Source organism: Rhinolophus hipposideros, assembly GCF_964194185.1.
Source record: "Rhinolophus hipposideros genome assembly, chromosome: 9".
Taxonomy (NCBI): domain Eukaryota; kingdom Metazoa; phylum Chordata; class Mammalia; order Chiroptera; family Rhinolophidae; genus Rhinolophus; species Rhinolophus hipposideros.
In genome coordinates this window covers 15,957,294-15,969,384 of record NC_138055.1, presented here as the reverse complement: position 1 = coordinate 15,969,384, position 12,091 = coordinate 15,957,294, and the positions used below count along the sequence as shown (strand labels likewise).

The 12,091-nt window shown below is 41.9% G+C and overlaps 1 protein-coding gene across 1 annotated transcript in view; it reads right to left on the bottom strand.

Annotated features, from left to right (window-relative positions):
* Nucleotides 1–12,091, bottom strand: part of NT5DC3 (5'-nucleotidase domain containing 3) — a 53,239-nt gene that overhangs the window by 6,864 nt on the left and 34,284 nt on the right. Inside the window, exons 7-12 of the mRNA XM_081059458.1 lie at nt 11,868–11,928; nt 11,338–11,440; nt 11,099–11,200; nt 8,773–8,854; nt 7,672–7,758; nt 5,097–5,237 (exon numbers count right to left, since the gene is read on the bottom strand). Of these exons, the coding sequence (XP_080915584.1) occupies nt 5,097–5,237; nt 7,672–7,758; nt 8,773–8,854; nt 11,099–11,200; nt 11,338–11,440; nt 11,868–11,928 (576 nt within the window). The remainder of the gene's footprint in view (nt 1–5,096; nt 5,238–7,671; nt 7,759–8,772; nt 8,855–11,098; nt 11,201–11,337; nt 11,441–11,867; nt 11,929–12,091) is intronic.

Here is a 12,091-nt window from a genome sequence, read left to right as displayed (position 1 = left end):
ACGTAAAAATATATGCATACATTTGGAAATTAACATAGAAAATGTTCTTTGATGTGCAAGGATAGTAGAATTACAATTTGTTTAATTTTTTTTCCTTTATATTACCTTTTAAAGTATTTTTTTTAAAAAAATAACTGTTTCTGTAAAAAGCAAGAAGGTCAAGTACCTCAATGAGATGGAAAAACAAAGGATTTTCTGATTGGGCTGAAATATGAGCGCAAAGAGAATGACAGTTGCCCATAACCTACCAATGGAATCTCACAAGTCTCTCTACAAGGCTCCTGTGGCTAAAGAGAAACACTGGACCAGAGCCAGGGGCGCACATGATCCCAGAGGACAGATGGCTCCCTGCGACTCATGATCACAGGGCAGCCTTAGGACCCAGAGGAAAAGAACAAACATGCAAATCACCTGCTATTGACGTGGGAGCCAAGGCCCTTCTGTTTATCACATCTGCCCAGTTCAGCACCCGCTAAGGGCTCTTGTCACTTCAGACAAAACCCTGAGCTTGCAATTTGGGGCTCTTGCCCCACACCGCTGCCTCCACCACCAGGAAGCAGTGACCCTGAATGACCATTGCCTGTGTTACTGGAGCACCGGACGACTGGCCCGGCACTTCGAGGGGTATTGACGGTTCTGTGAGCACAGTTTTAATTAGCTTTCACTTTTTAATCAACAAATTACTCACTACACAATTTAGGCTGTATAAAGTATGTGATTAGATCAAAAATCTGTAGGGTGTCACAAGGAATTTTAAATATATATACACACACACACACATGCATACACATACCTATACACACACAAACATACATGCATCAACACATATACACATATCACATGCATCTACATACATATACACACACATACACACATATTCAGCACCTACTATGTGCTGTGCATTGTGCTTGATGCTAAAGATACAAGACAGGCCAAGATGGAGGCCCTTACGGGTGGGAGGGCGTTACCCAGGTAAGCAGATCATGACAAAACAATGTGATATGGCACAGAATGGGGGGTCAGTCTGTGGGAGGGAATTCCCGCCCACCTCTAACCACACACCTTTTTTCCCACACATCCTTTTTAGTCCACGAACGAGCCACCCGTGTCCAGTATGAAGGAGAAGCTTCTAGTCCCTCACTCTGCTCCATGCTTGCAGGAGGAGAGAATTCTATGGCTGGTGACCACAATAAGAATTGCCAAGGTTAACCTACTCTTTCCTTTTTGAAACTACCATGTTTCCCTGAAAATAAGACCTCACCGAAAAATAAGCCCTAGCATGATTTTTCAGGATGACATCCCCTGAACATAAGCCCTAATGCGTCTTTGGGAGCAAAAATTAACGTAAGACCCGGTCTTATTTTCGGGGAAACACGGTAGCTGCCGCAGAGCATGTGAATGCTCCTCTCTACTCCTGCCCCCAATCCCAGAGCTGGCTCTGCAAACGTGAAGAGCCAACGTGGGTGTCCAAGTTCAAGGCATGTTCTCCAGCCCAGCTTTTCCAGAATGGAGGGGCAGCCATGGATGATGGTTCACCTCCAGCAGAGCCCAAGGTTGCTGAAGGACATGCAAAGGTTGCAGGCCCCAGAGATCTAAGGTCAGGGGCAAACTCCCAGAGGAGGGTATTCTGAGCTCTGCTGGGTGCGTGCCTTCACCCAGCCTCCCCTCAGGGCCTCCTATCCAAAGCCCACCCCGCATCTGGCCGTGGCTGTCTCCCGCCTGCCCTCCCAAGAACCTTTGCCCATCACTTGTCATTTCTCCCATACAATCAGAGTCCTCACCTGGATCCTTCCCATCAGCATTTAAACATGCTAAAGTCTCTCCCATTAAAAAAACTATTTTCCCTTGAGTCACCCCTTCTCCAACCGCATTTCCCCTACAAGGCCAAACTTCAGAAAACAACCATCTCAGGTGTCTGAAATCTACTTTAAAATATTTCAAAGATTGTGTGTTAATTAGTTATAACTAATCTGTAATTGAAACCATATACCCCAATGTGGGTAGTTTGTACCGGGAAAGAGCAACCAGAAGCCCACGCCAGAGGTTACCTAGACACTTGAGCCATCTTTAGCCCCCGTCATTAAATAATGTACTCTGCTCTTCATGAGCAGAAATGTAGGCTGGCTTCATGTACTGGCCTTCCCACCCCTGTGTGGGCAGGATATTACAACGTAGCCAGCAGCCCAACAGCCTATCCCAGAGGAGGCCAAATCCAGCCCACCACCCATTTTTCTATCGGTCTATGAACTTAAGAATGGGTTTTCCTTTTTAAATGGCTGAAAACATATCAAAATGAGAATAATTTCATGATACAACAAAATGATGTGAAATTCAAATTTTAGGGTCCATCAGCAAAGTTACAGAGACACAGCGACTAGCAGCCACTTGCATACTAAGGCTGCAAAACAGGTGTGACAGAAGCTATATGGCCCAGAAGTCTGCCAACCTCGGGGCCAAATGAGGCTGTGATGTGGTTACCTGGGAAGACCCTACCACCATTAGCCACACCACTAACCAGCACTACCACCACTAACCACACCACTAACCAGCACTACCACCACTAGCCACACCACTAACCAGCACTACCACCACTAGCCACACCACTAACCAGCACTACCACCACTAGCCACACCACTAACCAGCACTACCACCACTGGCCACACCACTAACCAGCACTACCACCACTGGCCACACCACTAACCAGCACTACCACCACTGGCCACACCACTAACCAGCACTACCACCACTGGCCACACCACTAACCAGCACTACCACCACTAACCACACCATTTTGGGGGACCCTTTAAGGCTAGTTAACAAAATTGTGCTTTATAGCTACTTTTCTTAAAACCAAAAATTATATACTTGTAGTTAATGCATCAGACTTGGCTCTAAATGACACTCTGCTGTCCCCAAAAAATATCACACCCATGCTCAGAGGACAGATGTTTCTCCTCAGAAAACAGTTCAAATAACGTGCTAGGTGCTCTGAAAATAACCCCAAAGGCAGTTCTAGAAACATCTGACACGGGATCACTGGAATAATTTATAGCTTTCCAGTGGAAAGGGGACAGGGAGGACAGTGAGAAATGACATTCATTTGGATATTTTTTGACTAATCAGCCACACTTCTCTGTATCCTAGTGCTGTAAGAAGTGTCAGGACCCGAGGCGATAGAGCAGGGAGGTGAAAGCTCGAGTCCCAGCATCACCCCTTACTTGAGCGAGTTCTCTTCCCCTCTGAGCCTCAGGTTCTTCATCTATAAAAGGGGGTGATGTCAAGACCCACTTCAGAGTTGTGCGAATGAACCAGATGTAAAGCCCTTAGAGTCTGGAACATAGTACGTTCTCATTCCTAAACAGCTTGAGCCTACTGTTCACTAACCTGGTGATTCTGGAAAAGTTACTTATCTCTTAGCCTCTGTTTGCTTACATGTGAAATGGGGGTGGCAACATAAATGTCCATTTCCTCTTCTTCCTTCCCTAACCTTACACCTTGTATAATTAATTCTATAAATCACAGAAATATTCTCAGCACTTCCATTTTCTAATCACATACTCAGTCATCAAACTTTTTATATCGGTCAGAGAGAGAGAGGAAAGCAAAGAAACTGTCCTCAAAGCTAAAATGCAGGGACAGCATCTACGTGCAGGTCACGTTTGTGTATCTGACCGGCTGCCAGCATCACAGAGAGACCACACAGCAGGGAAGCACCGAGTGCAGGGCTCAAAAGCAGGAACCTGGGCATCACACAAGGTTCAAGTTCTTCCTTTCTCATCTTATGACCTCAGACATGTTACCTAACCTCTCAAATACCCAGTTTCCTTACTCTAAAGTGGAAAAACTGCTACCTACCTACACAGGACAACTGGGACTATTAAATGAATAATGCGTGCAGGGCAAGCCCTCAGCACAATGTCTGCCATACAAAGAGTAACTATTATTACTGTATGCCATACGCACAGACTCGAGGCTACACTAACCCAGAATCAATGCCTTTTATTGTTAGGAAATCATCTCACAGACAAGCATTGCAAGGAAACAGAACAAGTTTTTGTCAGAGGTGAGCCAAGAACCCATGTAGCTGGAGCACATGGAAGCAGGACCCGGGGGACATGCAAGGTCCGTGCTCTGGACTGTGTGTGCCCTGGAGTAACGAGCTGGCCTCCACCCTTCACAGCTCCGCCTGAGCTCACTGCCAGCTGCCTCCACACGGGCTGCCAGCTGGGCCAAGCAAGGCAGTTCCCTGGCCATTTCCAAAGCGGGTAGGCCATGTCAGAGGCTGCGGGTGCATGAGCCAAGAAAGCGGGCATCTGTGCCCCTTATCCTGAAAGAGTCAGCACTCGCACTGAGATGGCTGCAGGCTCGGCCCGCTGAACCAAGTGAGAAAGCAAGGAGCACCATGAGATTGGGAAGCAGGTCACAGCTGCCAGGGGGGAGCTTCACAGGCCGGGAAATCACCACTAAAAACAACACTGCTCACCAACTGTCCAAAACTGGCTATGTAACTTACAAAAAGAAGAAACTGGCACTGTACTCTAGTGAGCCAGCAAATTGTGGGTATTATCTTCAAAATCAAATGGAGGCTGCACACAGGACCTTCACTCTTGCTTTGAACATTTCCAGTAAGCCATGATGCCCAGCCTGAAGTGTTCATTCCATAGGACCCCTAATTTTATAGATGGGGAAACTGAGGCCCAGAATGGAGAGGATCACTGCAGGCTAAAAGCAGAGCAGAACTAGACCCAAACACTGGCCGTGGTTCTCGAAGCCTACTATCCCACAGGTCACCTCCCAGCGGGGCTTTAGTGGGAAAGTGAGGACGCTGGATTGTCACTCACAAGGGACGTAAACGAACACCTGTATTCATACAAGCTCCACAAAGCTCTTTCTCCAAATGAGGGCATTTTTAAAGATCTCTTCAAGGATATTGGCAAAACTCTCTTAGGGGCAAAATAACCCAGTAGTTATTCTGCAACATGGCTTACACCTCATACTTTATAACCACAATTAAACAGAAAATACCTACAGTAACTCTGACTAGTGGACTAACTTCAGGCTTAAATAAAAGGTAGGAGAGAAACAAAATTCCAAACCTGCATTTGCTCCAACAACCCGGTCAGGGTCTGCAGCCACGTCATGGTCTGAATGTACTGCTCCGTGTTCATGATTCTGAGCTCAGATCTTAACTCAGGGATAATTGCACCAGTTCGCCAGCCATGCTTCAGGGTCAAATCCTGATCACAAAGATCACAGAGAGCCAGTATCAATCTCAACAGAATGTAAATCATTGCATTACCTTACCCAGACACAACAGGCATTCATTGAATTACTTTTTAGTTGTAATGGTTAGTTAGTAACCAAGCCCAATTCCATGGATTATATTTAATTAAAACCTAGTTAGCCCAAGGCTTTGACCATTTTCCCCCAAGAAAGTTTCTATTCCAGAAGTAATGACTATGAGTCACAGCCCTTGCAGAAACACTGGGTGAGGAATCATTAACCATGGCCTGTAAAACAACAGTTAGGTCAGGGGCAGAAAGAGGCTCAGCCGAGATGCTGTTGAAGGTCTTCATTCAATTCATCCACAGCTGGCTGAGGAGCAGCACTGGGCACCATGCCTTGTGGGTTAGGGGAACCGTGGGATCTCAGGCTTGGACTCATCTCACAATGTAAACATACATGATCACATTTTTCATTCCAAATATTGTAACCCTATGATGTGACAACAGGCCAGACTACCTGATGCCAACTATGTCCTGGAAAATCTAAGATACACAATCACCATACTGAAGGGTCGTTCATTTCTCTCATTTGGCAAACATTTGTCAAGTACTACTACTATTTGCTGGGCCCTGTCCTAGACACAAGGATAAAACAATGAACAAAAACTGACAAATCCCTGCCCTCATGGGAAATACAGACAACAAATAAGCAAGTTTTATAATAAACACACCGTGTTAAGAGGTCTGAAAAATTTTGAAAGATTGAAATCATACAAAGTATCTTTTCTGCTCACGAGGTATGAATCTAGAAATCAACAGAAGAAAAAAACTGGAAAATTCACAAATATGTGGAAATTAAACAACACATTATTAACCACTGGGTCAAAGAAAAAAATCACAAAGGAAATTAGAAAATACCTTGAGACAAATCAAAATGCAAACACAACATACCCGAACTTATAGGGTGCTACAAAAGTAGAGCTAAGTGGAAGATTTATAACTATAAATACTGACATTAAAAAAGAAAGGTCTCAAATCAACTTCCTAACTTTATATCTTAAAGAACTAGAAAAAGAAGAACAATCTAGATCAGAGATAAATAAAATAAAAAATAGAAAAAAAAATCAACAAAACCAAGAGTTGGTTCTTCAAAAAGATCAACAAAATTGACAAACATTTAGCTTGACTTAGAAGAAAAGAGAGAAGACTCAATTTACTAAACTCAGAAATGGACGTGGTGACGTTACTACTGATTCTACAGAAGTAAAAAGGATTTAAAAGAGTACTATGAACTGCTGTATGCCAACAACTTGGACAACCTAGAGGAACTGGACAAATTACCAGAAACACACATCCTACCAAGACTGAGTCATGAAGAAATAGAAGATCTGAATGGACTTCTAACCAGTAAGGAGATTGAATTAGTAATGAAAAACCTTCCAACCATGATGGCTTCACTGATGAATTCTACTAAACATTTAAAGATGAATTAGTACCAATCCTTCTCAATCTCTTCAAAAACTGAAGAGGGGGGAACATTTCCTAACTCCTTCTATGAGACCAATTACCCTGATATCAAAGTTTAGTGTGGAAAGCTGGTTAAAACACAGATGGCTGGGCCCACCCCCAAAGCTGCTGACTCCATAGGTCTGGGGTGAGGCCTGAGAATTTGCATTTCTAACAAGTTCCCAGGTGATATTGATGTTTTGGGACCACAACTGAAGAACTATTGTGACCGTGTTTCCCCGAACATAAGACCTAGCCGGACCATCAGCTCTAATGCGTCTTAATTAATATAAGACCGGGTCTTATATTAATTTTTGCTCCAAAAGACGCAGCAGGCGCTGGAATCGACCCCCTCTACCTCCAGTTATATATTGCTCCAATTATACCATAGGTTAAACCATAATTCAAGTCCTGCCATACTCCTCTAGTTATTCCAAGGGGCATAAAAAGTCTCATTTTCACATAACAGCTTTCTTGGAAATGCCGGTTTTGTACTCTTTTGAAGTGACTGGCTGGCAAAAGAAGCCCTGGCTGATGTCTATAGACTTTTATGCTGCAGTTGTATATTTCTGACGCATTCATAAAAGGAAAAGGAAAGAACACTGGCATTTATTTTTTACCATTATTCAAATGGAAAGATTTTTCTGATAAACTCTGAGTAAATTGCTAATTTCCACCATTTCCAAAAAAATTTATCTTTCTCACAATTGATCCATCCTGTTCTGTAAAAAATGAGACATAAAGAAAAAAATTTAAAAAAAAATAAAAAAAAATAATAATAAAAAAATAAATAAATAAATAAAAAAGAAAGAAAGAAATTGTGGCCTACTCCTCATTTTTATGTAAGTATAACATGGTCTGAAGCAAAAGAGAAATTCCTTAATCACTGTGACTAATACGTCTGTCCCCCAACAAAGAAATAGGAAAACAGGCTCCTCACCGCCAGGTCACTGTATATATGGTCACCAAAATATAATACTTTGGATCCTCTCCATCCCGTAAGCTTCAAAAATTCATATAAATTGCCCTGCAATAAGGAAAAACACAGCTATTATATCATATGACAGATAGAGACCTGTGTATAACCCATGGTCCAAAATACCTGCTTTTTAAAAACTTCAAAAAGTTTTTGCTTTTATGATTTATATTAAGTATCAAAATATCAAAATAAAAGCATCTCAGTATGAAATTTTTTAAGCCTTTCTTCTAAGTCGAATACACTTTTCAAAAAGATTCATATTGTACATAATTCTTTGTAATGACCTTTTTACGTGTAACATGCTGTGACCATCTTTCCAAGTCAAATATCAACCAGCCTTGTAATTTCCGTTCCTGAGAAGTATTATACTTCATTTTACCAATTCCCTGATGTTGGACATTTATTCTGTATTATTTACTTTGTTGTGTATTTTGTAAGTAACTTCATGATAAACATTCTTATACCAGGGTTTTAGCTACATCTTAATCATTTTCTGAGGCTCACTTTCTAGAGGTGGAATGACTTTATCAATTTAGCTAATTGTTCATGGCCTAGAAAATTAACTTAATGTCAAATCTAGCAGGTTGTTACATACCGACCAGGAATGGATCAGTATGTTAAAAAATAAAACAAAACTAACTTCAGCAACACACTAATAGTCAACAATTAAAACATTTATTCAAACATTTGCAAGCCTTATATCATGCCAAAATATATTAAAACTATATATAAAACACAGCTTGTCAGAAATAATAATGTAGTATGTCATGGGATTAAATGCTTCTTAAAGAAAATTTTCCAAGCTTTGCTATTGACTTCTTAAATGTTACGTAATGCTTTAAATTTCATTTTTAAAAACTATTCAATTCTGAGTTTAGATACAACATATTGAAAATATATTGACTTAAGCTTAAATTTTGCCACCAACTTATAAACAGTCAGTTGGAGAAGAGTACTCAGAGCTGTGCCTGGCACACAGTAGGCCTAAGAATGTAGGCTGTTATCATTGTAACTGACCACACAAAGCAAAGCAACAAGAAGGATAAACTGGTCATGAGATACCTGCTTGTAAATCTGGCCTTTCTGCAACTTGTGGATTTTATCCCAGAGTAAGACACCTTTCTCATTCACCTTTCGGAAAGGTCTAAGAACAGAAATGGGAGACATGATGACACGTGGCAGTCGTGCAGGCTGTCTGCTGCGTGAAATACTACTCGGCTACTCACTGGGAACAGACAGGAGATCCACAAACCTGAGAAAGCCTGAAACCGAACGCCACCACATCCCCTGGCCCAGGGCAATACCTCCCAAACTGCGGACCCAGGGAATCCAAGGACGTGAAGTGGAGAAAGAACTCTAAGATCAAATACATTTGGAAAATACTATGCACTATGTATCTATATGTCCCTCTTAAAAAATTACCAGTGGCTATGAAAAGGCCTCCTGTAAAGAAACTGCCTTGAACTCAGATTTCCCAAATTTATTGAACCATAGGGAAAATATGTTTTTTTCAAAACAAACTCTATTTTACAAAAAAAAACATATTGAAATACTACTTTAGTGTACTTATCCAGCTTTGTACTTGAAATTCAGCCACTCTAGCTATAAAACCAATCAGAGGATCAGATGAACTATTTTGATAGAAAATGGGAAATAAGAATAAGGACTCATTCTTCACCCAGGGAGTGCTAGTCCAAAGAACGAGGGGCTTGTTAGCCTTTATTTTTTTAAGGTAACACCTATTTGGATTGTTCTTCTGAAACAATCCAAACATATATTACAAAAATATAAACTCACTTCAAAAACTCTGGAAAATGCAGAAGATATTATAATGGAGAAAAGGAAAATTACCCATAATTCCAGCACCTAGGTATAAACACTTAATATTTCAGTAAACGTCTTTCGGTCTTCATATGTCTGTTATCTTTCTTTTTTAATGAACATATAAAATGAGGATCATTTGTGTATGCTGATGATACCTTTTTTCTCTAATGTTGTGAGCAATTTCCCATGTGATTATTCTTCATACATCATGTTTTACAGTCATAATACATGCTCACTGCTTTTTTCCCCCAAAATCCACCATTTTTATGGCTGCATAATATCCCCTCATGGATGTTCCTTTAGGGTGTTTCTGACCTTCATCATTATACAATAACACAGGGATGAATACAGATGGCGAGTTATTCAGCTCTTACTCCAGCCATCCGGAACAAGGCAAAATAAATGGATGCCGTGTGGGAAGGCGCTGTGCTGGGACCTGACCACCAAAACCCACCCCGGGAAGCGTCCAAGACACGTTTCTGCCACTCTATGTACAAATGACAAGGGATAGGAGGGCCATGGTGAAAGGAGAGATGAGGTCCTTCTGACCACACCCCAGAATCTAATAAGAAAACATGGGAGAACGCTTCATTGGTGACAAAGCAGTAAGCCCGTGTGAATGGCTGTTTCTGACCAGCTTTCTAGTTTTTCCTTCATTCCCTTGAATTCTGTCTCTACATACGGTTCTTGGCTTTGCCTCTTCTGCTAGGAGTCACTGACACTTGGAAAGCTAGGAATTTAATCCATTCAACACTAACTACAGAGCCCCGCCTTAATGCACTTCAGATCACCTAGCAGATAAGGAAAAGGTTACCAAGTGCAAAATTGATTAATGTGGGTAAAAGCATTTCAAAATAGGCCATTATTATACAAATATGAGCTATTTTTATAACCCTTGCCACAGTAACATTCTACACTATTGACATTTGGGGGAGATAACTCTTGGTGAATAAGTATGTCTCACATATTAAAAGATATTTTAGTATCCCAGACCCCCACCCACTAAATCCTAAGAACAAACCCCAATCACTGTCACAACCCAAAACCCCAACTCCCCTATTTCCCAAGACTACAGGGATAGAAAGACATTCTGTAAGTCTTGGTAAAGATTTACTCCACTTGATGCAAAACCTGTATTGCAGAGTTTTGCAAAATCCAATTGCAATTTTAAAAGCATCATTTAGAGCTCTATTTAAAGACCTACCCACCCGGTGGTTTGCTATTGCTGTTGTTTTGTTACCCTTTACAATGCATCTGCTTCAAGAGAGCTAATTTACCATGTGGCATTGAGTTTGGGTTTTTCACTGTTGTCAATCGTTTTCTTAAATCCTGACTCATAGGACCAAAGCAGCCCGAGTTGAACTGAGAACCATTTCAAAACGTGTAAGGTGTCTGCTGTGAACTAATCTTACCCTCCTTCCAAGTACTTGTTCAAAGGGTTAAAAATCAAAAGCTATAATTTCAGATGCTTGTGCTTTTCCATCTGGATTTCACCAAGACACGTACTATGTAAGTATTCACAGCAGCAAATGAATAAAATCTAATCCCCTCAAGAGACACTCACCTCCGCTTATCGTTAAAGAAGTTTGGCTTCTCAGCCTGAACGATGACCACGTCAAACAGGTCCCTCCAGTCCTTTCCAACAATGTAGCTCATCCCTTTGTCCCTAGAACATGTCAGCCCAGTTAGTCCAACCTTAATTGGAATTCACTGCTTTAGCAACTTTTTCTTTCAAATTTCTAATTGTTAAATGCAATACGAGACGTGAGCCAAAAGCTAGCCAGGAAACAGAGAACAACTTACACAAAGCTACTGGGGCTATTGGTGATGAGAAACATCTTCTTGCCATGATCAGCCAGTTTGGCCAACACTGCCCGGGTCTGCTCAGAGTAGCAGATATACTTTTCTAAGAGCAAGAGAAAAATTCACACATGGATTCAGAATGAAGTCAACTCAATCTGTCAATTGCTTATTGAATGGAATCTACAGGTCCAGTGCTGTCCTGGGCACTTGGGGGAAGAGAAAGAAGCTTTAAGGATGCTTGATTCAGGGTGGTCTATCAGTCTCCAGTGCAGCAGTAGCCAAGACGCTGCCTCCTCGGTCTAAGGGGAAAACATGAAGCGGCTGCAAGCTGCTAGTGCTTCTCTGAGTCATGTCAAGTTCAGAGGCATAGGGCAGGGAGGCGGCTGAGATGCAAGGACACGGGGTCCTTACACAGCACTCAGAAAGGGGCTGCAGCTCCTGCTCAGCACTGGATGAAAGTAAAATGGCTGCGCTACTGCAGGGCAAAGGGCAAGGCTGAACCGATCTCCACGGTGATGCTGAGAACGTACCAATATCCGCTTCGATGGCTCTGTACATGATGCCTTTGATGTGCACGTCTCGAATTGAATCCTGTCAAAAGATACAACAGTACAAGTGAAATGGCATTCATGAAAGTGTCTGTCACTAAAAGCCAAGCACCAAATGAAATCTAAATTCTCATCCATCTATCACAGGTGGCCCCCCCTTGGAGAAAACTTCAGTTTCCATGGTGAGAGTGGCAGTTTCCAATGCA